Raw genomic sequence first — 27,996 nt, 5'->3', positions numbered from 1 at the left:
TATTCCACAATCCTTGAACACACAAACACATATACAAAAATTTATTTCTAATATTGAAGAATTGTAAATATCACAGTTTTTAACTGCATTAATATTTTCAATATTTAATAAAATTACTTCTTATAGCATGATTCATTCTCTTCATTAACAACACTATCTTTGATAAACACAGAACTATATACTGCTGTTAAAAATGTATCTCGGAACAGCTGGTATGGGTATTAACACTTTTACTAATAAAGCAGAGAACAAAAATGTGAAATGCTTCACGATATTGCTTGGCCCCTGTGCAGGGGTGACACACACTGTTGTTCTCTGCTTTATTAGTAAAAGTGTTAATACCCATACCAGCCATGATGAGATACATTTTTACTTCAAGCAGGTTTCTTGTAACCACAAATATTGCTGTTAATTTGATTTTAACAATCACCTATAACTTATACTGAATTTTAATATTTGCTCTTATAACATTCTTTAACTGTATCTTATACATATATACTACTACTGAACTAAGTTTCTATAAAGTAGGACCAGAAACCATTCAGATATCAAACATAAAAACTTGTAGTTACAATTACGTTTAATTAACTATGCTGTACAAATTGCAAACCATTATGTCCCACTTATGAATTATTATAATTTCTATATTCTATTTTTAGAAGAATAAGTTATTCTAATGTTAAAGAATCAGTTTAAATATTATTTTTTTTCCTGTTCACTTTAATTTCTGTTCAACAAAATGAAAAAAAAGGCCATATAAACAGGTTATGCCCCAGAAAATTATATTAATGTTTTAGTTTGGATTGTGTTTTCAGCATACATGCAGAGAAATAATTGTAGGTTTGAATGTTTTCTGTGTGTACATAGAAAAATAATACAAAAGAGATGAAACTTATATGCTTTTTAGTTCTGATGAACTGGAATTATCAATATAATTTGCCTAAAAAGGTTAGGTGAAGATGTCTAATGGCCATTCTCAAACTTAATGTTATATAACCACCATGAACAAAATTTGTATATTATCAGGTAGGTTCACAGTTAGCAGTCCAAATGTTTGACAAAGATGAAAATACCTGTTAGAATACTGTCTTATACAGTTAAGAATTCTGCATTTCTCAATAAAAAAATATGTTAATGCAGTCTACACAGTATTAATACAAGCTGTATTATGAGATAAGCATTTACATATCATTCACCAAAACTTCATATTTAAAATGTGAAACTAATTTAATGTTAATCCGTGATGATGAGAAAACCCACTTGTAGAGAAAAATATATATGTAAAAATGGCTGGTATGGGTTAAGAAAATTTTTTATGTAGAGGAGTGAACAACGTTTTGACCTTCTTCGGACATCGTCAGGTCCACAAAGAAAAAAAAAAAAGGTAACTGATCGATAGTTAACCACATGTTTGATTGTATAATTGAGTGTAGGAATGTAGAGGACATGCTTAGCCGTAATTCCCAAATTCCATTCCAAATTCTCTTTTTGCACATCTAATTTACAATGTTTTTCAGTTAAAACCTAAAGTTTATATAGAGCAACAAGCAGTGTTCTGAAGTAACAAGAGTGACTATCAAATGAACAGTAATACAACTACAATACTTACTTTCCAAATAAAACAAATAAAGAGAGTGGTGCTATAGTGATGATGCTTAGTAGTTGCCAATCTCTTAAGCCGTAAGCTATCCATGGACAGATGACCGAGAATATAATATAACCCGTTGTCCAACAGATAATCCCAAGTGTTCTTTTCTCAACTCCAATATACTCTAGGCCTATCAGAGGAATAATAGTTACAGTTGATGAGACAGTATAAAGAACTAGATAACTAATGATAGGAGTTACTTTTTGTTTTTAATATTCAATGCTAAATCTGTAATTATAACAAAATATAGCAAATATGCTTTCATTTACTCTAATTTGATATAATAATAAACACACACACACACATACAATAATTGTACAATAATTTCTTCACAAATAAAATACTAATAATAACAATAATGTTTCCTAGTTCAATAACCTAGTCCATTACAATTAGCATTTATCTGTTAAACATTTACTTGTATTTTGTTAGGAAAAAGATGTTTATTCTTACCATTAATATCATTAGTAGGAAATCTAATTTTATGCTTGAACAACTAATTTGAGTTTCCTGTGGTTTAAGATATATATTTGTGTTTATTCTGCAAGTTACTGGAATATTAGTGTGAAAAACAGTATTGATAAAATACAAGCATGAAGTCGATTAACGTAGATAGTGTAAATTATAAAGTAAAGTGAAAGTGTACATAAACTTTGTACTAGGTATCACACATTATCGGATTTCATTAAATTTCAGTTAGGATGTTGACAACCAGTTATAGTCATGATTTATGATAAAACGGAAAAACAAATATGAAATTATGCCAATGTTCTAATTCCTAATGTTGTGATGCTTTTGTAAATTTATATGGTTTGAATGAAAAATGTGCATATATGTTCCAGTGACAAGTGTCTAAGATAACTAAATACTATAATAAATCTGTTTATAAAATTTCTACAAATGTGTACGTTAAGTACATTGTAGTAACTTTACTTCACAATATTTTCTTGCCATATATTTGAACCCAAGACTTGTCTCATGCTAGGCAAGTGATCTGCCAGCTGATTTAAATAGTTGACCATCTAGCATTTCATAAAAAGTCACTTTTTTACCAGCTCAAACCACTACATTCTCCCCTTCTCACACACAAGACTTACCTTCATGCCTAATTTTAATATCATGGTACAGCCTTACCAAGAGCATTAATACAATAATTTATATTTTTACAATGCAGAACTTCATGCAAGAGTTTTATCAACTGAGTTAAAAACTGAACCCATTGCTAGTAAGTTAAATTTTAGTTGTGAAATTGGAAATCAATATGATTTTGGGAAGTTATACTCTGAATTGTCCTAATGGTGACTGGTTTCATGAATAATAAAAGGTATATAAACTACATCAAGTTTTACACTATAAGCACTTCTACATCATGTAATGAATTACAAAACAAAAACAATTTACATGTTTTAGCATGTGGTTCATGTACTAACTGCTACTGTCATTATTTAAAAAAATAAAACTAAATATTTCTTGAATATTTTTAATTAAGCACAAAGCTATACAGTGACGTGTGCTCTGCCAATCACGGGTATCAAAACTGAGAGGGAGGCAGGGAGGCTGTTAAATATATATTTGTAAGTCTCATTAACATAAGTAATAAAGAAATATATGGTAAACAACAAACCTAAAATATATGGATCTTCTGAGAGTGGGATAATACATGCACCTACAAGAAACCTCAAGGCTGCAAAAATGCCAAATGAATTTGCAAATGATGAACCAAACCCAGCAACTAAAGCTACTGCATAACTACTAATAATGGATGCTCTTCGACCATATCTGAAAAATAATGATGTATACGTTGTTAGAAAATACACATGGATTTTTTTTTAAGACTAAAGTTTTCATTTAAAATATGTTTTGCTACAGGTACATCATATACGTAAAATCACGTTATTTCTAAAAAAAATTTTTACATAATAGAATTAACATGACATTTAATGACCAAATTGCAAGTATTTATTGTTACAAGTGTTTACTGTAAAATAAACAGTAAATCTATGCAAAAAATATCCAACCATAAAATAAGTACGTCTAATTCAACAACTGCATATTGCTTATTTTTATTGGTATTTAATTAACCCAATTCTGCCACAGCATGTTTTCCAGTTGATTAGCATGATAATGTCTTATTGCCACAGTATGCTTTCTTGTCATGTAACATGACAGTATGATTCAGATGTAGACATTTCAGTTTTTCGACAAGACAACTTGTGGCAGCTACATAATTTTTTTCACAACCAAACAGTACAACAACATATTTATGATAAAGCACAAGTTTCCAGTTCCTTATGAAAACAATCTGGGCTGGTTGTGGCTTAAGTGTTCAAGAAACTCTGCAAGTCACACTATTTCAGCTTCTCAATAACTTTATAATCACTCAAAAGCCCAGATTGCTTCAGTGGTGAATGTTTGTCTGTAGCTTCAGTTAGAGTAGCAATGCTTTGGTTTTTGCATACTGTTTTCCAGTTGCTCTTCAATTCATTTGCTTTTGATATAGCACATGTTTCTCAAACACATATCAGACCTGCTTTTGTCTTTGGTAAGCAGCCTGCTATGCATGTGCATGCATGCTAGAAAAAAATTTTCCAACACAGCAGTAGGGATGGATAAGATAACATTGTGACTCTAATACTTCAGTTCTTCAAGATATTTTGGTTCATTATAGTAGAGTTTTGTTTTCAAAAAGCTCCAGAGGTGAAAAACTAAAGGGGTTAAATCAAACAAATAAGCTGGATATTTGATAGGTCCTCTTGTAGAATTCTAGTAACATTAGTAAATATAAATTTCCAGTAACAGTGACCTATCTGTGCTCTTCCAATCATGTACCCTTACATGGTATACATTACACTTTATGATAAAAGTTAAGTCTCCTCAAACTAACTGAAATTTACTATACAACATAAGTAAATGCTTTTAATACATTGTTGAAAATAATAAAGCTATTGATATGCATTTATACAAAAACCTTTGAACTATTTCTAATCTTTAAACAGTTTCCTTTAAGAAATAAGTACATATTTGTCTTACTACTGTAAAAAATAACAAAAGACACACAGTCTGTTAAGGTCTTTTTGAAGCCCAATCTTTCCATTAGTGAAAGGACTAATTCTAATAGTTGTTTCCCTTACAGTCTTGTTGGGCATAATGTTAAAAGATGCTACTCGCACATGTAACTTAATATTTACAACATGTCTTCTTATAAACACTTCTAAATCAACTTTTAAGAAATAACAACATGCTAAACAATCCAGATCAAATTAAATAAGTTATTGATAAAGGTATGGCTACTTGTTCAAAAGTCTGTCAAATTATATCAAAAACAAGTAATACAGACATGTCTTGACTTGTTTCATTGATTTATTCAGTTTCACCATTAGACAAAAGAAATGTCTAGTATAACTGTCCCACATTACCTTTAATAAGGGAAAAAAGGATCACACAACACTTCCAGGAACATGTTTCAGTATGTTTATGAAAAAGATAATAAAAAAAAAGGAAGATAAGTGTATTAATAATTCATACACAAAAAACAACTTATTATCATGTTTCTAATTTAATAAAGAGATAATGTTTTGAGTATAATACATGCCTGTCAGAAATAAATCCAAACACGATACTTCCAATACTTGTTCCCACATAGAACACCGTCTGAGTCCAGTAAGGAAGCCGATCGTTTACACATACCCAGTTTAACTGCAAAAATAAAAGAACAAAGAAACTATAAGCAGCAGAGCAATGGCAAAAGATATTGCAGTTTAACAGTCTATATTTTAATGTAGTCCATGCTGTAATAGTATGAAGTATATTATCTTTACACATTTTCAAAAAATATTCACAAAAAACAACATTTTTAAGTTGCAAAACTTGTTAAAAATGGTTTAAATATAACCATTTCAGATTAGACATGTTTATTAATGTGAAGACTACAGTTGCACGTGAGCACTATCATTACATAATCACTGATTTAAGTTTTGTGTTAACCAAGCTAAAAAAACTTCAATTTCTCTAATGAAAATAAGATCTACACTGCATGGTCAAAAGTATGTGGACACCTAACCAACACATCCATATGTGCTTGTTGAACATTTCATTCCAAAACCATGGGCATTAATATGGAGTTGGTTCTTCCTTTGCTGTTATAAGAGCCTCCACTCTTCTGGGAAAGCTTTTCATTACATTTTGGAATGTGGCTGTGGAGATTTGCTTCTATTCAGCCACAATAGCATCAGTAAGATCAAGTGAGAAGGCTTGGCTCGCAGTCAGTGTTTCAATTCATCTTAAAAGTGTTGGATGGGGTTGAGGTCAGGGCTCTGTGCAGGCCAGTCACGTTTTTCCACACCAACCTCAGCAAACCATGTCTTTATGGACCTTGCTTTGTGCATGGGGGCATTGTCATGCTGAAACAAAATAGGCCCTTCCCTAAACTGTTACCACAAAGTTGGAAGCAAACAATTCTCTTGAATGTCATTGTATGCTGTAGCATTAATATTTTCCTTCACTGGAACTAAAGAGCCTAGCCCAAACCATGAAAAATAGCCCCAGACCACTATTCCTCCTCCACAAAACCTTATAATTGGCACTATGCATTCAGGCAGGTAGCATTCTCCTGGCATCTGCCAAACCCAGATTCATCCGTCACACTACCAGATAGTGAACCGTGATTCATCACTCTAGAGAAAGCATTTTCACTCCTCCATAGTCAATGGTAGTGTGCTTTACACCACTCCAACCAATGCTTTGCATAGCACATGGTGATCTTAAGCTTGTGCATGACTGCTCAGCCATTGAAACCCATTTCACGAAGCTCCGGATGAACAGTTCTTGAGCTGACATTGCTTCTAGATGTAGTTTGGAACTTGGTAGTGAGTGCTGCAACTGTGAACAGATGCTTTTTATGTGCTATGTGTTTCAGCACTCAGCAGTCCTGTTCTGTGAGCTTGGGTGGCTTACTGCTTCATGACTGAGTTGGTGGTATTCCTAGACATTTCCACTTCACAATAACAGCACATACAGTTGACCGAGGTAGCTCTAGCAGGGCAGAAATTTGATAAATTGACTAGTTGGAAAGGTAGCATCCTATGAGAATGTCACATCGAAAGTCGCTGAGCTCTTCAGTACGACCCATTCTACTGCCAATGCTTGTCTATGGAGGATGCATGGCTGCATGCTTGATTTTATGCATCTGTTAGCAATGGGTATAGCTGAAATAGCCATGAGTTAACACTTATAAAAACTAAAAGATTTTCCCTCCATCAAGGATAATTTATACACATTTAGATAGCCATTTCCTAATCTGAATGAGACATCAATCTGACTTAGATTTGGAGAGATAGTATAAAACATGCCCATTCAGAGGTAGGTGCTCTTTTAACTCTGAAAGCATAAATCTGAAATAGGTAACTAAAATTTTGAATAGTCAGCAAGTTTAAATTTATAAGCTAACCAGGAAGAAAGATATAGAAGAAGGCAAGAGACAAACCCTACCATGAAAGCAAAGGTGAAAAAATTGAACTCTAACAGAAAGAGAAACAAATATCTCATAAAACAACTTCAGATATAAAGAAGCTCTTAGAACAGAAAGTTTCATCCTGGCATTAACTTTTATCACAGTATTTGAAATATTACAATAAGCACACACAGAAATTTCAACTGAAAGTTCACATATGTATACACAGAATGTGATATTACAGATTAAAAAGTTACAATCAGAAAATTCCTTATAAGTGAATAAAAGTTAAATAAGGTACAACAATAAGAATGGGTGTACATACAACTACAACTTCAAGAATTAAAACTTAAGCAATCTACCTAACAAATAAAACAGTGCAAAAGAACAATCGATTATAACAACAGAATGGGTGACACAATGTAAGAATGGAATACTGTAGAGGGGCATTTAAGTATACATTATTCTCAGCATGGGTACCTGCTGAAATGTGTGGAATCTTCTACTGAAAATCTCATAGATCTAAGAAAGATCTTGAGAATATGTCACGAACTTGTGCTAAAAAAAGTCAACAAAACAAAAATTTGAACAATATTTCTCCGAAGTATTTTGTCCCTGTTTCTTTAAATCTATAAAGTAAGTCCCACACTTTACTTTTATCTAAAGTACTTAATTATTATGATATAATAATAATAATAATTTGCTGTTGTTTAATAGGTATGCAAGCTACATCCTCTAGAACTAACTATAAACATCAAAGATAATGCACTCGTGTAATTCTTAACCATATCGTTCTCAGTTATAATAATACTAGGATCTGCTCTCTGTGCTGAATGACAAACTTCTCCAATTGTACCTTGAAACAATGTAGTGTTACACATGGAAGGTGAAGTCTCCTGTTAATAATAATCATACTACTATTTTTAATTTGTAGTGCAACTAACTTGAGTCTACATATTTTGTAAATGGAGTAAAAAACAGATAACTGAAATCACAAAATGAATTATTTCTTTAATGAACCATAAACAGACAACCAAGTTCCATGATATCACACCTGGGTTTAGTCATACCTGAAAAATAAGATTACCCCCCCCCACGTTCTTTTACCTACAGAGAAAACCTTAAACCTTCAGAAGTGATACATACACAATCTTCATTCAGCACTAATATAATATTCTAACAACAGAGAAGTTTCTATTTTTAAAATATTTTATCAAAACAAAACATTCTTGAGCCCTGAGAACTCTAACTGAAAACCTGATAAGGCACTTTAAAATTATTCACTTTTTGTTACAGTGTAATAGGTTTCACTTCAGTGTTGCACCTAGATACATGTATCTTATTCCACCTTGTTAACTTTTATCAAGTTGTGTGGTAAGTCACAGTACTTATGTTTAAACTTTGTTCACACACACACATTAAAGGGCATCCTCTACCATAACATATTTCAATATCTTCTGCCATAGTGTAATATTCAAAATAACATTTCTGGCAAACTTTTTACCCTTACTGTAACAGATTAAACTACATGTGCATAATTTTGTACCATTAAAAATATTTCCAAATGAAAAAGAAAGAATGTTCAACAAAATTCAGAAGATAAAAAAGGTATTAAACATTTTCACCTTTGATAAATACAGATTTATATTTTAAAACAGTTCAGAATGAAATTCAACAACTTCAAAATTTTCTGTCACTGTAACGACTCTTTAATTGAAAGATCAATTTTATGGTATTACTGTTTCATTACTACACCCATATTTCTATTTACTACGGTGCTACAGTAAAGTCAAAGAAAATACAGATGATAACAGGACATTTGAATCTACAAGTAATTTATCCTTAAAAATAATAAATTAAATTATTTTCAGATTAAACTATGGATATTTTTTATGTGATAGAAACATACCTCTGTGGCAAATGTTGGATACAAGGATGAAAAATCATACTCCCATCCATTCTTACATGGAACTATGTCCACATCTTCTAATAACAATGGATATCCAACTGACTGATTATGTTGAATATCTGTTATGTTTATATCATACTGCTTACATTGCTGGTAAGTATGTTGTGCATCAGCTGTTTCTTTTGGTAAAGTAATGTTCTTCCACTCTTCTAGAGTGAAACTGGAACTACCAGGTTGTTCAACATAACACCAATGGTTTGGCACCATTATAATAAAAAACTGGGTAAAGTATACCAGTGCACATAATGCTGCTGATGGGAAAATCATGAGAATGCAGAGAAGCTTCTGGTATATTCCAAAATCTCCAACCTGTTTTAGTGCTTCATTAAAATTCATGACTGGTAGTTGAATGTTCTTACTTCTGTATCTTAACACAGGATAAAAAACAAAAAAACTTGAGAATCTTTACAAAGTTCTTTGTTGAATATTAAAATCTGGTTTTAATTCATTCAGTATTCTTGTTATTTTCACATTATAACACAGCCTCCAACTGGAGTACATGTAGGACCTTGTGATAAGCTTCACTGAGTTTGATGACAGGATCAACAGAAATATATCTGTACTCAGAGGAACTTGAGTTACCTATCTTTCAACAACTTAGATAGTTGCATGAACACTTACAAATCTAGAATTTCAAATGTTCAGTTTACATGGGTTTTCTACAACTGATTATAGTTAATGACCAATGGATTCTCTTTAGAAATTTCTCTTCTACTAATTCACAAAAGATAAACTTATTAGAAACAATATTAAGAATCTATTAAAGCATCTGACTCAAGTAGGAAGACTTACGTCATGAAATTAGATATGTTCGAAACATGATCAGTAAGATGAATCAGTTATGTGAAAAAAACACACATTGGAGAGGAAGCATACTTTTTGTTTGTTCGTAGTTAGTTAAGCACTAAGCTATACAATGGGCTATCAAAACCTGATTTCTAGTGCTGTGAGTCTGCAGATATACCACTGTGCCACTGGGGAACACCTATGTTTGAAAATACATAAAAGAATAAAGTAAAAACAACCAAATATAACATTACTATAATATTAAACATATTGTAGCATTATCTTAAAAATAAATGGTAAAAATGTATCTGTTAAAAATATAAAATAGAAAATGAAGTGGAAATTTATTTTAAGGTTATATACAATTCTTAGAAAAATAATAACCCTTATTACATGAACAGACATTTTGTAATTCCAGGAACCAGGGAAAATTTGATGAATTATTTTACTTGATTGATTATCTTAAGGAAAATCCCTACATATTACCATGTTTCTCCGAAAATAAGACAGGGCTTATATTAATTTTCACTCCAAAATATGACACTAGGGCTTACTTTTGGGGGATATCTTATTTTGATATATTAAAAAAATGAAGTTACAAAGTAAAACTATTAAACTAACCATTTAAAATAAACTATTATTAAACTATTAAACTAACTGATTAATACTTAAACAAACTAATTAACTAACTATTAAACTAACTGATTAATACTTAAACAAACTAATTAACTAACTATAAACTAAATACTAAACAAACTTAACTACTAATTAATAAATTAATTTTTTTTTTTTTTATTTCTTTCCTCTTCCTGCCACTCTTAACTAGGGCTTATTTTAAGGGTAGGGCTTATATTAAAACTATCCCCAAAAATCACACTAGGTCTTATTTTATGGGTAGGTCTTATTATCGGAGAAACACGGTGTATATCACTGGATTGTAAGCATAAGACTTTTATGAAAATATGTCTCCAGATGGTTAATTGGAATAGATATCATGAGCATAGCAGGTACATTTTACAGTAAAAAAGGGGTTAAAAAGTGAAAGATTATTACAAAAGTAAGGAATTGCAAACTATATTCATTAGTGACACATTTACCAGATATAATAAAAGTAGGCAGTTATTTATAGCAGAAATTCTAGAAAGACAAAATGTTAAATTTTCTTTACTCCCACTAAGATTATTGAGAAATGTTCAAGAACAAAATACTTGGATGTCACAGAAATATTATAATGTTAGGGTTTCTTTATTTATGGTTTATCAATACAAAATCTTTCCATTTCATTAAATGCTATACTCTGCAGACCCTTTGTTTTAACATTTTATAAATATGTAGTGTTGCCCCTTCTCATGAAGTGTTTATATTATTTCTGGCTTTAGAAAATTAGCACAAGTTTATGTTTCTAATTTGTGTTACAAATGTGTACAGTATGCAATGTATGTTTAATCATGTATAAATTAATTTTATTTTGTATGCATTCAAAGAATATATATACACCCAGCTCAGGGTTATTTTTAAACCATATCCTTGAGTACACCTCTCAACTCCACTTAGAGTACAAATACTTATTCTCATGTCAAAATGAAAACTTGTGTTTTGGTTTACATTTTAAAGAGATTTATCTTATTTTCAACCTCTCTCAGCGAGATGTATTTACATTTACAGAACACATTCTTAAAAGTTACAATTAATATACATTTGTGATTATATAACTTTGATATAATACACACCTTCAAACTATAACTAAACAATACAGGCAGATGATTTTATAAGCAGCAGTGACTGATCAGTGGTCAGTATAAACCAACATGGTTATGGAAAAAACCTAGAACCAGTATGAACCAGCATGGTAGCAGTAAAAAGTTGAAGCTATTATGAACTGGTACAGTAGTAGTAAAAACTCACAACCAGTATGAACCACCATGGTAACAGCAAAAATGTACAAGCAGTATGAACAAGCATCATAACAGTAAAAACTCATAGCTATTATGAGCATTGAGTGTTTCCATCATTCAGAAGACATGAAGAGTAAATGATTGTTCCAGACTATGGAAAAATGAGTTTTAATGTTTGCAAATGTACAGTAATGCAATTAAAGCATAATTGTCATTTCAGAGCAAAGGGGGACTAATGTTATTTAAACTAAAGCACAATATACATGAGGTAGTAAAACATGCTTGAGCCTGTAAGCTAGGGTAAATAAAACTTTATATGGTTCTGAGAGATATTTATAGAAACTTTCAGCATAAGAATAGAAGAGTTATTTTAATCTTGTACAACACTTTGGTGAGGCATTCTTTAAGGCACTACACGAAATGTGTATCCTTTAAACATGGACAATATCAAAGTGCTGGAAAGTCTCCAGAGACAGAATACCAGAATAACTGGTTTAAATGTTAGACCTATGAGTAGATATTTAAAATTTTGGGTATACTGTATTTAGAGCACATAAAAACCAGGAATTTATGGATGTAGCTGTATGGAATTGATAGTTTTCTTTTTAGGATAACTTCCTATGGATGTTCTATTTCATGTGGACTAAAATGGTTGGAAACACAAATTTAAATATTAATTAGGGGTAATGATTTTAAATGTCTACACAAAAAACTTTTTATTTGAAAAAATTATTCCCCTTTTTGTGTTATAAACTAATGGAAAAGTTTATCTGAATATGTGAAGTATAGTGTTAAGTGTTTGATGGACTGATATGAAAAATTACATTAAGTTTTAGTTTTGATGCAATGGTTGGTAGAGAAGTAGCATTTGACAAGCCAAATGGTTGGCTTTCTGTTCCCTGGATATTCTCATATTGGATATTCTCATTTTCTTAATAATATTGAGATATCTGCCCTGGCCAAGTTTTGAACTAAGACACTTTGCAACACCCATGTTTAGAGAATGGTGTCTCACAAATCAGTCTTCTCTAACAGAGTTTGAATCTTATTCTGAATATCTCTGTGTGTTCCTTACCCTGTACCACACTCGTTCTAGAATCTACAGCACATGGGCCAAAACATGAAACCAATAATGCAAAATATAATCCATCAGGTTCAGGTCCACAATGAACTCTGGCCATCTGTTGACTAATGATTATTTAATACACAATACCAAACAGGCTACCATGCAACACATACACAATACCAAACAGGCTACCATGCAACACAGAAGGTCTGATTTACTCTTCAATCATCTCAAGCCAGCCATCCAAAGTGAACAAATACTGTTGTTTTTGTATCCCTGGATGAACAAAACATTCAGATATTTGTCATAACCAGTGCTTGAACTTAAAAATTTCAAACTTACAAGTTTAGAGGTCTAGCTGGCATCAATGATCTTCCAAATAACCTAACAGCTTACAAGTAGACAAATCTTCTTCCAATTATTTTAAAAAATGCTGTCTTTCTTAAAATCATCAAAAGAAGAGAAATTATATATTAAACTCAATTTATGAAGCAGGTGCATATCAAGAATAGTAAATAGAGAAGGTTATTTACAGGTTGTCAGAGAGTGTACTGTAAGTTAGCTATTGTGTCTTTGTGGATGTTGAGATAGTTACCAAACTGTTCACATAACAGACATATCTGTCTAGACAGTCTAACAGAAATTGTTATGAAGCAGACTGTTAAGCAATAAAAGGCCACAGGACATTTCTAAGAGAAGAATGTTCAAAGTTCTCCATGGAAAGAAAAAATATTTAACAAAAAAATGTTTAAAGCAAAACAAAGTTTAAATAGGTCACAAGTTTAAATAGCACAACATTTATGGATAACAATGGACCTGTTGGTACATCTAGGCTACCCTATCCACTAAGCTAAACTATGGATATATGCAAACTGCCAGCTCTTGTCATTCCCAAATTTATCATGCCTTCTTTTATACACCCTAAAATATGCTGCTACCACCATTTATGGAGGCAATACATTCCAAAGTTCAAATACATTGTTATAAAATAAAACTTTTCTAACTGGAGATGGCTTCTATCCTGCCACAAGTTATTTGTGTCAAACCAGTCCTACCAATACTCACCTGTAAGTGAGAAAAAAAAAGTTGAAATAGTAATGCTACCAGTGTCTGTAACAATCTTATACACCTTAATCAGATCCCCTCTAACCCTTTTGATTTTCAAGAGAAAATAGTTTCAAAGATCTTAATAGTCACATTTCAAAATAAAACATTTTCATGAAAAAAAACTGGCTAAAAATACTGATACCATATTAGCATGGATGTTCTTTAAAATAGTCTGCTCTCACTGTTAAAAGCAAAAAAGAGTGAAGATAACACACAACTGCTGGGATTGATTGATTGATTTAGTGTTTTATAGCACAAAGCAGCTAGGCTATCTGTGCCAAACATCCGGTAAAAAGGTAAAATCAAATTAAATGCAGTAAAATACAGAAAAGGAAATGAAGGTAAAACAAGACATCATTGAAAAACAGAAAAAGCATAAAACCAATGTTGACACCTAGTCTGCAATGTTAAGAGAGAAAGCAGAGTAAAAGAAGTTGTAAAGTACTTTCTCTAACAAAATGGTAATGATCATAACCTGCCAGGAAGACTAACAGGCAAGTACCAGAACCACCGTCAGTCACCTGAAGTTGGTCTTTCCAGTCCTGGTTCTGGGTTATGTGTCATTATGGCCAGTACAAAAGGGTAAAGTAATAAAAGTTTAAAAGACATGCAGCAAAATTGGAATAACGACTCGCCAGGACGACTAACGAGTAGTTCAAACAGCAGCGTTAGTCACCTGAAGTTGGCCTTTCCAGTCCTGGTGTCGAGTTATTTAATGTTCTGGCCATTTTCCAATTTCAAATTGAACTAGAGAGATTGAAACTTTGAAACGGGAACCACAATTAAAAGGTGTAATGAATAAATATCCAACACTTAAATGAGATTAAAAAGATTAATGGCCATTAAAAAACTAAAAACTTTATCAAGGTGGACAGTGTCATCATCACCAATATCACTATCCAATGTTACAGATAAACCCTGGGAAAAAACATGTTTAAAATAGTGCCGTCGTTGAGAGTCGTAATGATGGCAAGAAAGTAAAATGTGGCTTACAGTGATTTGAGTGTTACACAAACTGCACACTGGTGCAACAGTTCCAAATAAAAGAAGACGATGAGTTAAAAAACTGTGACCAACGTGTGGTCTAGTTAAAACAGCTTCCTCCTTCCGAACCTTACGGAAGCTAGATGGCCAAAGCCCAATATAGGGTTTTATTTGAAAAAGCCTGTTGTCGCATTGCTCACTCCAAGTGGACTGCCAGCTGGCACGGAGCTGAGCCTCAAATACAGGTCCATAGTCCATGTACGGAACAGGCACAGTGCTGATAGTGCCAGAGCAGATAGATTTAGCTGCCGTGTTTGCAAGCTCGTTCCCGCGAATACCAACATGGCCTGGTATCCAGAAAAACTGGATAGAAGTAGATGTTAATGAGAAATGGGCCAGTCGGTTTTGAATATCAGCGAGTTCCAGGGCCAGTAGAAAAGTAAGCAAGTCAGTATAAATAGTGCAGTTGAAGTACTGCTCAGCTTCAACATGATCCAGGGCAAGAGATATAGCATACAATTCAGCAGTGAACACAGAAGCTGTAGAGGGGATTCTGTGTGCAACCACTGAACTGCAGCAAACCATGGCAGAGTCCACTGAATTACCTGATTTGGAACCATCTGTATAACTTGGAACAGAATGATTGTTTAAAGATGTTCATTAAATAAAAGACAGTACTTCCAATCTGGAGTATCTGCCTTTATCAGCTGACTGAAAGAAAGGTCACATTTCACCTGCAACCATGCTACCATGCAACACATACACAATGGCACCTGTGGATTCTGCAATGTTATCCAAGGACAGACCCAATTCATCCAATTGTGCCTGGATGTGAAGGCCAAAAGGAGCAATGGCAGATCGTCTGTTCTGAAAAAGTACGGCCCACTGAGGAAGGAAAACAGAACCCCAGGTGGGATGCTTTGGAAAGGAACATAGTTTCAAAGAATATAGTAAAGATAGTTGCAAACTGCGAAGGTGCAGAGAAGGTTCATGAGATTCAACGTATAAGCTTTGAACTTTGGCAAAAAGCCCCAGTGCAGAGTCAAAGTCCTTGGTGATGAATGGGGTCCACCATCTTTAAGGCCGAGGGTCTGGCAGAGCCATAGACCATTGATCCATAGTCGAGTTTTGAGCGAATAAGAGCACAATATACCTTTAACATAGAACATCGATATGCTCCTCAACTGGCAGTAGAAAAGACACGGAGGATGTTTAGTGCTCTTGTGCATTTGACCTGTAGCTGCTTTAAGTGTGGTATAAAGGTCAGCTTACGGTCAAAGATAAGCCCCAAGAACTTGGTCTCAGAGACCACTGGCAGCGAAACTTCACCAATATGAAGTTCAGGATCAGGGTGAATACCCCATTGGCGGCAAAAGTGCATGCAAATGGTTTTAGAGAGAGAAAAATTAAAGCCGTTTGCCATAGTTCACTTCAGTACACGATTGAGGGCAGTTTGTAGTTGCCACTCAATATGTCTCATGTTTGACGACTGACATGAGATGTGAAAGTCGTCGACATACAGCCCATTCGCAACAGTGAGAGGGAGTTGTTCAGTGATGGCATTTATCTTTATACTGAAAAGTGTGACACTCAAAACACAGCCCTGAGGGACTCCAAGTTCCTGTACAAAAGAACGGGAAAGTGTTGAACCCACACGAACTTGGAATCTCCTGTCCATTAAAAAATTTTTAATAAACATGGGTAAATGGCCACTTAACCCATAAGTATGGAGGTCTCGCAAAATGCCATACTTCCATATTGTGTCATAAGCATTCTCAATGTCAAAGAATATTGATACAAGATGTTGGCATTTGAGAAAGGCTTCTCTGATTGATGTTTCAAGTTGAATTAGGTGGTCCATGGTGGAATGCTGTTGTCGGAACCCACACTGAATGGGCGAGAGGAAGTTGTTTGATTCGAGAAACCAAACAAGACGAGCATTAACCATCCTTTCTAATGTCTTACAGAGAGAGCTCGTCAAAGCAATTGGATGGTAGTTTGAAGGAATCTTGGGATCTTTCCCTGGCTTATAGAAAGGTAAAATAATAGCCTGGTGCCAGGCATCAGGAAAAACTTTCTCCTGCCAGATCTGGTTAAAGACAATTAGAAGGACATCAAGAGAAGCAGGAGATAGATGATGCAGCATGTCATAGTGTACATCATCATGTCCAACAGATGTACTGCCGATGAAGGGCCATTTTCAGTTCCACCAGTGTAAAGGGACAATTATAGTCAAAGAGACAGTCAGTTCGAAAGGAAAGAGGTGAACGCTCTGCCTGAGTCTTGATAGCCAAGAAGGTGGAGGAACAAGCAGAAGTGCTACCTACCCAGCAAAAGCTTTCATCTAGAGTATCAGCGATGCTCCGGACATCAGCTACCTCCTGACCATCAGACAGTAAGATTGAGAGGGGGACAGAATTGTAGTGCCCACTGACCTTTCGAATCCTGTCCCATATAACCTTGGAACTGGTGGCAGAAGATATGCTAGTTGTGAACTTAATCCAAGATTCCCTCTGGCTTTGACGTCTTACCCACCTAGCATGTGCACAGGCCCGTTGGAAAGCGACGCTGTTCAAAAGTGTGGAATATCTATGGAATGTATCCCAGGCCCGTTTTTGAGCCTTCCATGCTAAGTAGCAAGTAGGATTCCACCACGGATGAGGATATCGTGGAAAACATGTAGAGGTTTTAGGAATACACTGAGCAGCTGCTTGTATAATACAGCCAGTTAACGTTGCCACACAGTCGTCTATTGATAGCTGATTCATGATGGCAGGATCAAGTTTTGCGAGAGCAGTGAAAGTGGACCAGTCTGCCTGATCCAGCTTCCACCGGGGCACACAGGTAGGGTGGCATTGACCATGGCCAGTCTCTCTCAAAAGTATAGGAAAATGATCACTGCCTAGTGGATTATTGTCAACCCTCCATGAAAAATGGGAGAATAATGAAGGAGAGCAAACTGAGAGATCAATAGTGGTAAAGGACTGACTAGGTACATGAAAATAAGTGGAAGAACCAGTACTGAAAAGAGAAAGGTTGTGATCAGAGAGCATACGCTCTACAGAGCGACCCCTCCCATCAATAACAGCACTTCCCCAGAGGGGATGACGTCCATTAAAGTCCCCCAAGAGTAGAAAGGGAGACAGCAACTGTTTAACGAGAGCATCAAGGTCTGATTGATCATATGTCTCTCCAGGGGACAGGTAGAGAGAACAAACAGTGATGGCATGACCCAAGGAAACACGGATGGCTACAGCCTCCAAGGGTGTGTTGAGTGACAAAGACAGGGTGGACACGTGCTGATCAACCAATAGTGCCACCCCCTCCATGTACTCATCCATCACACAGCCTGTCATTTCTGTACAGAGAAAACTGCTGAATGGTGACTGTATCAGCAGGTTTTGGAAATGTTTCTTGTAAGGAAAGACATACAGGATGGTAGGAAGCAATCAGTGTTTTGATATCATTAAGATTAGAACGTAAACCTCGACAGTTCCATTGTATCAAGATGGCCATTTTTAATGACGGGTAGGTGAAGTGGCTGGAGAACCCTTCTGTTTATGACCATGTCTTTTTTCCTTACTGTCCTTAGTCGGAGGAGGTCTATCAACCTCCATGGATCCTGCCCTGGGTCGATTTGGCAGGTCTTTGTTATTGGAAGGGGATTCCAGTGACTGAGGACGCGAACGAATGATTGTTTTGCCTCTTGGGGTGGGAGAAAAAAATGTATCAGAAGAAATGCCTGTATTTGAAAATGAAGGATGTGGATCTTGAGGTTTGTTGGAATGTATGGGAGGAACAGAGATGGGTGTGAAAGTCGATTCATCAACCTTTTTAACCATGGAGGTCAAAAGGCTTTTCATTTGTTTTGAAAATGATTCTCTTGAAGGCACAGAGAGATCTGTCTGCACTCCCACTGTAGTTGTGAAAAGAAGTGCAGCAGCATATGTCCGAGATGGAGTGGCGAGCAGCAATTTCCAAGCCTCAGGATAACTTATGTTATGAATTGTTTTCAAACACTGCACCTCTTTTTCCTCCAACCATTTTGGGCAAGAACGAAAGTAGGAAGGGTGAGAACCATTGCAGTTGAGGTAATGTGGGTCCATGTCACATTCATTGGCATCGTGATCCTTGCCACCACAACGAGCACATGTCAGGGAACCACAACATGATGTCTTTGAGTGGCGAACCTCTGACACTGGAAACATTGGAGAGGGTTTGGAATGTATGGCCGTACCCTGCAAATTAGATAACCTGCCTTGATGGTGGCAGGTGCACGTGATGATGTAAATGTCAAAACGAGGGTATCTGTTGGCAGTGTAACTCCATCTTTGCAGTGGAGATGCACCTCACTGCAGAAACTCCTTGAGTGAAGAGACCAGCGAGAATCTCTGACTCAGGGACATTCTTCAAATCCCTCTCAACAATAACTCCTCGTGATGAATTCAAGGTAGCATGAGGGGTAACCTCAATAGGTATATCTCCAATTGCCGTTGAATTCAAGAGGAGTTCACTATGTTGGGTTGTGGATGTTTCAACTAATATGTCTCCAGATCGAAGCTTCTTTACTGACTTTGGAGAGCCAGCAAGACCCTCTAGTCCCTTCTGAATAAAAATGAGGGACATTTCCCTAAAGGTTTTTCTGAAAGAGAATGTAATATAAAAAAATGAGGTACGTGTGTTACACATGTTGAAGATTGCTGCTCAAAGTCTTCAAGATGTGGTCATTTACCTATTGACTGTTTTTTCACTATTTTATTTAAATTTTTTGAATGAGGATCCATAGGAAAAAAGAAAAATTTTGGTACCCACTCCCACCATGGAGCCCTACGAGGGGACGCACTACAATGTCATGCAAGGACAATGCAGCAATGCCAGGGTTTCGTGAGCACTATACCCAAACACCAGCATCAGGCACAATGTCCACAACACCCACTGAGAACTTCCAACACTGGTTATTGGTTGACTCTAGCCCAAGTGGACGAGCCAATTGACCCAAGGGGGGCCACCCAAAGGCCACCCGTCTACAGGAATTCAAGGCCAAAGTGGTGTGTTAAGGTTGGACCCCTCAATCACCAGGATCCTCTCCTCCCCTTCACGAGTCGCCACACACGGCAAACACATGGGTGGATGTTTAAATCCCAGAGAAGGTAACCAGACAGAACAGAACCTTCCCTGGGAGGTCCCCTCACCACGTACAGAAATTCACATCTAGGGGCAACTGCTGGGAAAATACACAAATTTCCATTACATACATGGCAAACATAACATTGCTTGTAACCGATAAAACAACATAAAATTTGAAATGTTTACAAACATATACACACATATTATTAATGTTAACATTTATATTTGAAAATACTTTTAATGATATTAAAACCTTCAAAATTTCTTACAACAATTACAATTATTCTGTTATTTACCAGTGGTGCATATGAGCTTTCAAAGTCATGTGCACTTAGTTCTCACAGATACTGCATGTTGCTTGAGTTTTCCAAGCATATTGTACCCAAATTTCCATTAAAACAAGAGCATGAAACTCAACAGAAACTGTTCAACTCTAATTCAAACTAACAGTACAAAAAGAAAAAGAAAAAAAGATAATACTAACTTATAACAACATATCTCCGAGAGGCACTCAACTCTTAATCCGAGTGTTGCGGGTTCGAATCCTTGCCACACCAAACGTTCACCCTTTCAGCCATGGGAGCATCATAATGTGATGGTCAATCCCACTATTCATTGGAAAGAGAGTAGCCCAAGAACTGGTGGAAGATGGTGATGACTAGCTGCATTCCCTCTAGTCTTATATTGCTAACTTAGGGATGGCTAGCAAAGATAGCCCTCTTGTAGCTTTGCACAAAATTCAAACCAAACCAAGTGTAAGATTTGAAAATGAAATTAGATTTTTTTTACCCAAGATTTGAATTAATAATATATCTTAATAAAACCCTGATGTTTATGATAGTCTTGATTCCATTATGAAACTTTTTGGTCAAATAATTTTTTCTTCCTACCTTTTCAACAATTAAGAAACATCACTTTTAATTTTTCCTCATTCTGAATAGACAATTTTTATATATTCTTAACTGTCAATTCACATATTAGCTGAACTGTTTCAACTCAGGAATTGCTCTAGTAAATAGCCATCTCTGAATTATTTTTAGGAATAGAATTTTATTCTCCTGATAAACTAACTTCATAATAGTGCATTCTTAAATATAAATACAGTACTAACTTCTACAATCTTACAATTCTAACATCTGTTCAGCAGTTTCACCTTTTTGCTATTCAACAAAACTCACATCTCTGGAGGTGATTCAATAATTAATTTGTTCTCACACTTGCACTACATACTATAATCCTGTTGTTTTTTTTAATTGCAAAAACACAAATTACTCTTCTAAAAATTAAACTTATTTCTAAATGGTCAAAACTGTCTAGACCCTATTGAGTTAATGATATTTTTGACAGTTTAATAAACACAGTTAGAAAATGGGACAAGGAAGACACCTACTAATATTTATAAGCTACACTGTACCATTTTGTACAAACATAAAGATTAATCGATTTTCTATTAAGCAAATGTTATACTAACCCCACTGAATAATAATTATGAGAACAATATTAACATGAAAACACTAGAACATATAATATATAGAGTAAACATACTTAATGACCATTTACAACTTTCAGATTGGTTTCTCTGGGTAAATTTGATAAAGCATTTCATAACCTCTAGGGGTAGGGCCAAATTATTTTGTTTCATTCTGCTCACTAATTTGTTAACTAGTGTATCAGTACTTGTGTGATAAAGCACATATAAAAAATGAATTTTGTGATAATGGGAAACCCATATGAAGTAAAAATTTATTTTCAAGACAGCTGGTATGGGTACAGAAACTTTAATTAAGGTAAAGTACAGAACAACATTTTGACCTTCTTAGGTCATCTAACTGCAAACTCTCTTTGTTATCCTGAAGTTCACCTAAGAAGGTTGAAACATTGTTCAGTACTTTATTTTAATTAAAGTGTCAATACCCATACCAACCGTCTTGAGATAAAAACGTGTATTACATTATTTTTCACTAGATAGTTCTGACCAACTACAAAATCACACACATCATATGCCTAACCATCACAAAGATGCCATTCCTAACAAGATGTATGAAATACACCATAACTCAGTTAACTGATTACTATATGATAATTCTACCTCCACTCACATGTTATTTGATGCTTATGCCTTTTCACATGTACAGTCCCTAGATGCTCCATTACCACAGATTTAGTTCTATGCAACTGTTAAATTATTATTTTAAAAGGGAAATAAACAATCAAAACAGCTAAGAGAACATGCAAACTGTGGTTGTTTGACACATTCCATTAGATAACAAATTTTGAACAGACATTTAAACAAATCTCATTCAAAAGTATTTTTAAAACTCAGATATATTAATATTTTTATTTGAAAAACATAATCACAGTTTCAATGTGAAAATTTTCAAAAGAAAAGGGGGAAGGCATAATGTATGTTATCAAACATGATATGCAAAATTGCCCTTAAATTAAGATGCATACACATTACTGTCATTAGTATGGTAAATAAACTTTAATGACCCTTACAGTACACCCTGACAGATTGAACATGGAGTAGTTTCCAAGTTAATACATGTATATTTCACAATATATTCTATTTGTTAATAAAGTCCATATGTCTAAGGATATGTTAATCAGCAAGTTATATCAATATAGCATTCTTGTGTAACCAGTTTTGATTAGAATAAATGGAGAATTGTATAAGATTATTTCAGTAATCAGAAATTTTGTTTCACTTGTTTTACACAATGTATTTTCTTTGATACTATTTAAAATAGTTTTAAAAAAGTTGATGTCATCGTAGACATTGCCGCACTATCGCTATTACATGCATTCATCATGTATGGTCCAAACACCATCAGCATTATAATTAAACTTTGATATTTATGTATAAGAAGAATTAGTTGTAATGAAATTCCAACAAAATGTTTTAAAAATTCAAAAATACCTATTAGGAGCCTTCTCGACACCCATTTTAGATTTAATAGAACAAATAATAAATATTCCAAAAATAACAATTTATTTCCATCAATTCTTATATTCACCCAAACATAAATAACACTAACACTGACCTTCATGGTCATCTCTACTCAGTATTTATAGAAAACATCATATAAGCTTTGCACTTTCACACGTTACTTAAATATAAAATGTAATTTAACGTTTCTTTACTTACGATGAAGTAATCGTAAAGATGCTCTCGCAAAAATTCTGGATACGATAAAGAATTTTTTATGTTATATTAACATAAATTTTATAAAAAAGTTGTTGCATTTAAGTGAAAAATAGTTTAGTAAACGGAATAAATACTAATTAGTTACCAAGCTTCAGTCTCATCATACACACATATAATACCGAATACCGCTGCAATTAGAAACATATGATTATGACGCAACTTCCATGCAGTTAAAAAAAAAAAAGGTGTCTTTTTTGTTATGTTATCAAGAATATGTATAGAAATAAAATACATTGTACTGTTAAAAGTATCCACATCGCTAACAGAAAATAAATATATTAAAATTGGTCGTAAAAGACGTGTAAACCAATTAACACGTTGGTTTAATTTTTATCCAAATATCATATATTACGATATGATATCATAAGTACTGATACAGACATTATATGTCTGAGATAATGCTTTCGATTTTTCCCGACAACGCCATCTTCGTTATATCTTACGAAATAATTAGAATGAGATTATTTTCTAGAATGCTGCAGTGGAAAAGTAAAAAATATTAGGCCATCCCATAATAATATCCGAAAATTTAATACAGAAAGTTGATCATCATTTCTGTTGTTGTAAAAGGGCTTAATGACTAAAATATGTAGTAGGACGTATATAAAAATGTTCAGACAAATAAAAGAATCTAACCTAACTCCACTTTTTCAGATCATTAATAAAAGAAACCCTTATGAAGATGGATGTGTCTGAGGAGCACATTAGGCATAAAATGCTTTATGAGTTTAAAAAAGGTAATAGTGCAGCAGAAACTATACGCAACATTCAGGGTGTTTATAATGCGGAGTCTCTATTTGAAATAAAATGTTGAAGGCGGTTTTAGAGGTCTAGATCAGGTGATTACAGCTTAAGTGATGCACCACGTTCAGGTCGTCTTGTGGAGTTTAATGATAACTTGCTACTGGCTGCACTTGGTAAAGATTGTGCTGTAACAGTTGAAGAAAAAGCACAGAAGCGTAATTCAACTCATTCAACAGTTCGCCGTCATCTGCAACAGCTTGGAAAGGTGTCAGACCTTGGGAAAAGGGTCCCCCATGATTTGACAGAAGCCAATCTTAGAGGAGGAGTGTATATTTGAACTTATCTGCACTCTTGCGATCGTAACTCACCTTCTTTGGACAGGTTAGTGGCTAGAGATGAAAACAGATATTTTATAAAAATGTTAAGCGCCGCAGACAGTGGCTCAGTGCAAGTAAACTGACTACGACACAGCCCAGAATGGACCTCCACCCTAGGAAAGTCTTGTTAAGCGTTGGTGGGATACTGTTGGTGCGATCCACTTTGCGTTACTGCCACTCAATGTAACGATTATGTCAGACTTCTATTGTCAACAGTTAGAGCGCTTGAACGTTACACTGAAAGAAAAGAGAAGTGCTTTGATCAGTCGTAAAGATGTTGTGTTATACCAGTATAATGCATGGCCTCATACAGTAAGGATCACATCTGCAAAGATTGAAGTGCTAGACTGGGAGAAACTTCCACATTCTCCTTATTCTCCAGATTTTGCTTCATCAGATTATCATCTATTCCGAAGTTTGCAGAACTATCTTGATGGAAAATAGCTTGGAACACATGAAGATGTCAAAACTACCCTCTATACATTATTTTTCTCCAAACCGCAAGAATTTTATAGATTAATCTGTTTGTTTTTTAATTTTGCACAAAGCTATACGAGGGCTTTCTGCGCTAGCCGTCCCTAATTTATCAGTGTAAGACTAGAGGGAATGCAGCTCGCCATCACTACCAACCGCCAACTCTTGGACTACTCTTTTACCAACGAATAGTGGGACTGACCGTCACATTATAACGCCCCCACGGCTGAAAAGGCGAGCATGTTTGATGCAATCGGGTTTCGAACCAGCAACCCTCGGATTACGAGTCGAACGCCTTAACACGCTTGGCCATGCTGGGCGCTACTTTTAATGTAAGCGGGCACTATATTTGTTTTCCAGTCAATTGTGACTGTTATTTGCTTTTACGTCTATTTGCCTCTAAGCCATGGAAATTTTTGTTTGCATGTTGCCTTTAAATTTAATAGATGAATTAAATTAATATGATTATATTATTTTATGAATAGTCTAAGTTACATCTACCAGCACTACATTTCTATTTCATGATAACTTTTGGCTGTTGCATAAAAAATTAGAGCACAAAAACACACCAATTAATTTTTGAGTTCACGGACATTATTACAACCCAATTAGTTAACTGAACTTTTAAATCATTATCAACATAATGCAAATTGCTCTTACACGTATACACATACAGTATTAACAATTAAAATAACAATAATAATTACAGTGATATGAAATACAATAAAGCTTAATTTTGATGAATATAACATCTCGTGCATGAGAAAAACAAATACTTCAACTCACCATGTACTGGTGGTCAGGTGATCCACTTCACATTCTATTGGTTATGGGCTGGGTTCGAATCCCGTCAACGAAAAAAATTGCCTTTTAAGCTGTGAGGGCGTTATAATGTTCAAGTAATCAACATTGCATCTTGATCAAGTTTATCTGATTTCAATTTCGCGCATAGCTACACGTGGGCTATCTGCGCTGCCCGTCCCAAATTTTGCAGTGTAGTACTGGAGGGAAGGCATCTTAGTCATCACCACCCATTGACAAATCTTGAGCTACTCTATCACCAACGAACAGTGGGATTGACCTTCACATTATAACGCACTTACGACTGGAAGAGTGAGCATGTTTGGAGATTCAAATCCGCGATCCTCAGATTACGAGTCGAGCGCCTTAACCACCTGACCATGCCGGGCCTCTTGAGAAAAAGAAGTCCAAGAGGTGGCAGTGGGTGACATTCCCTCTAGTCTCTTACTCAAAACTAGTTACGGATAAAGCAGAAATCTACTGGGTAGCTTTGCGCGAAATATAACAAACAAACATTAAGTAACTGTGCAAAAGGTGGCAACATTATTAATTATTTTAGATATTTAGCAAATATGTACACACACACACACACACACACATATATATATGTATACTATATTCATATATAACTTTGTTTCTCTCCCGCCCAGTCTGCGGTAAATTTAATAATTTATGTTAAAATCAAATATATGAAACTTTAGAAAATTGTATTTATCAAATGAACAATCGTTTAAAATAGTTGAACAGAATATATTATATTTTTATGTACAGATGCTCATTGCAAGTTAAGCGAAAGTTGTAATCTTATACAAAATACAAGTTTAAATTATTTTTCTTCAGTTTTCATAAATAGATGTTTCACTGTGTCGGTATCTGGGTATTGATGTTAAATACCCAGGAGGGTCAGGTACATTAGACCTCTTCCTCCCTCCCGAACGATTATAGCGTCTGTCTTTAGGGATTTTTTTTTTATAACTTTGGGCCAGAGTAAAAGTATAACATCGTACTCAGGCCCATTTGAGGGCTCAGTCCATGCATGGACAAACAAGAAGTTTTTCTTTTCCTTTTATTATTTCTCTTGTATTTTTTATTTTTTGTATTTTCATATAAATATTTTTTTTGTATTTTTCTCCTTTTTCTTCATAGAGAGAATGCTACTACTACTTGTATTAAAAAAAGAGAGAGAGAGAAAAAATATTATTATTCAATAATAATAATTCAATAAATGAACAAAAAAAAAATAATAATAATAAAAGAAACAAGGATTAAGTGTCTAGTGCATAGTGGCCAGCTTGTGTTACATTTATTAAATACATGTTAAAAGGGGAGAGGTATTTAGGACTATTTACATAATGTACGTGATATCTGTCGAGATCACACATTAAGTCATTTTTATGCCAATTCTTATTGAAATATTTTAGAGAATTATGCAAGAGTCTTTCAGATATTGTATCTATGTTTGCATACTTGTGCATGAATGTGGTTGAGGTGCTACGTGGTACTTTATATGCCGAAGTTAGAACTGAATTTTGTATACGTTGAAGTTTCTGTAAATGTGTGGGTGCTATGTTAATCCAGGCAGGTGATGCATATCCTATTGTTGGTCTAATGTACGTTTTGTAGATTTTAAGTATGTTGTCTGGTGATGTTCCTTGGATTTTACCTGAAAGACTTCTTGCATAGTTTGCTCTAGAAATTTAGCAGAAGTAGCAGTCAGTAAAAGTGATCCATTCAGATAGAGCTTTGGTGGATCTTTTTTCAGCTTATTCAGTCTGCTGTATAATATGACTTGTGTTTTCGGAATATTGATTTTGATTCTGTATTTCTGGCAGTATTATTCGATGTTATTTAGAACTGGTTGTAGGTTCGTTACTGCTATTGACGGAGTGGGGGCACTTTTCCAGACGGCTACATCGTCAGCGAACTGTGATGCACAACCTAAATTTAGGTCCGACAGAGGCATATTACTCACTTACATGATAAATAATATAGGCTAACAACCCCTCCCTGCGGGACTCCTGCTTCGGGTGGAAAGGACCCTGAGTGGGCCCCATTCACATTTACTTTACACATTCTGTTTTCCAGGAAGTTGGATAGCCAGCGAATAGTTTCCTGGGGTAATGCCATTTCAAGTAATCTATGACGTAAACCATTATGTCACACTGTGTCAAAAGCTTTCTCAATGTCGAGAAAGCAAGCTACAGTGCATTCGTTTTTGTTGAAGCTGTCGGTAATTGATTCTGTAAGTCGAATCAGGTGGTCTGTAGTTTGGCGGTTTTTTCGAAATACGTTTTGAATTTCTGGTAATTTTGAATTTTCTTCTAAGTATACTGACAGACGATTACTAATTATCCTCTCTAA

The 27,996-nt window shown here is 34.6% G+C and overlaps 1 protein-coding gene across 4 annotated transcripts in view; it reads right to left on the bottom strand.

Moving 5' to 3' along the window:
* Positions 1 to 23,473, bottom strand: part of LOC143253380 (carcinine transporter-like) — a 37,890-nt gene extending 14,417 nt beyond the window's left edge. The window contains exons 1-7 of one of the 4 annotated variants that reach the window (XM_076507152.1): positions 23,180 to 23,461; positions 20,516 to 20,757; positions 9,859 to 10,051; positions 9,007 to 9,433; positions 5,241 to 5,344; positions 3,273 to 3,427; positions 1,610 to 1,778 (exon numbers count right to left, since the gene is read on the bottom strand). In XM_076507152.1, coding sequence (XP_076363267.1) covers positions 1,610 to 1,778; positions 3,273 to 3,427; positions 5,241 to 5,344; positions 9,007 to 9,433; positions 9,859 to 9,863 — 860 coding nt within the window. In that variant the 5' untranslated portion in view covers positions 9,864 to 10,051; positions 20,516 to 20,757; positions 23,180 to 23,461. Of the gene's footprint in view, positions 1 to 1,609; positions 1,779 to 3,272; positions 3,428 to 5,240; positions 5,345 to 9,006; positions 9,434 to 9,858; positions 10,052 to 20,515; positions 20,758 to 23,179 lie in introns of all 4 variants that reach the window. The other 3 variants (XM_076507154.1, XM_076507151.1, XM_076507153.1) reach the window with 3 other exon arrangements.
* Between the last annotated feature and the right edge of the window lie 4,523 nt (positions 23,474 to 27,996).

The sequence above is a fragment of the Tachypleus tridentatus genome, chromosome 6 (genome assembly GCF_004210375.1).
Source record: "Tachypleus tridentatus isolate NWPU-2018 chromosome 6, ASM421037v1, whole genome shotgun sequence".
Taxonomy (NCBI): Eukaryota; Metazoa; Arthropoda; class Merostomata; order Xiphosura; family Limulidae; genus Tachypleus; species Tachypleus tridentatus.
The sequence above is the reverse complement of the archived record's forward strand: the minus strand, read 5'-3'. Positions and strand labels throughout refer to the sequence as shown.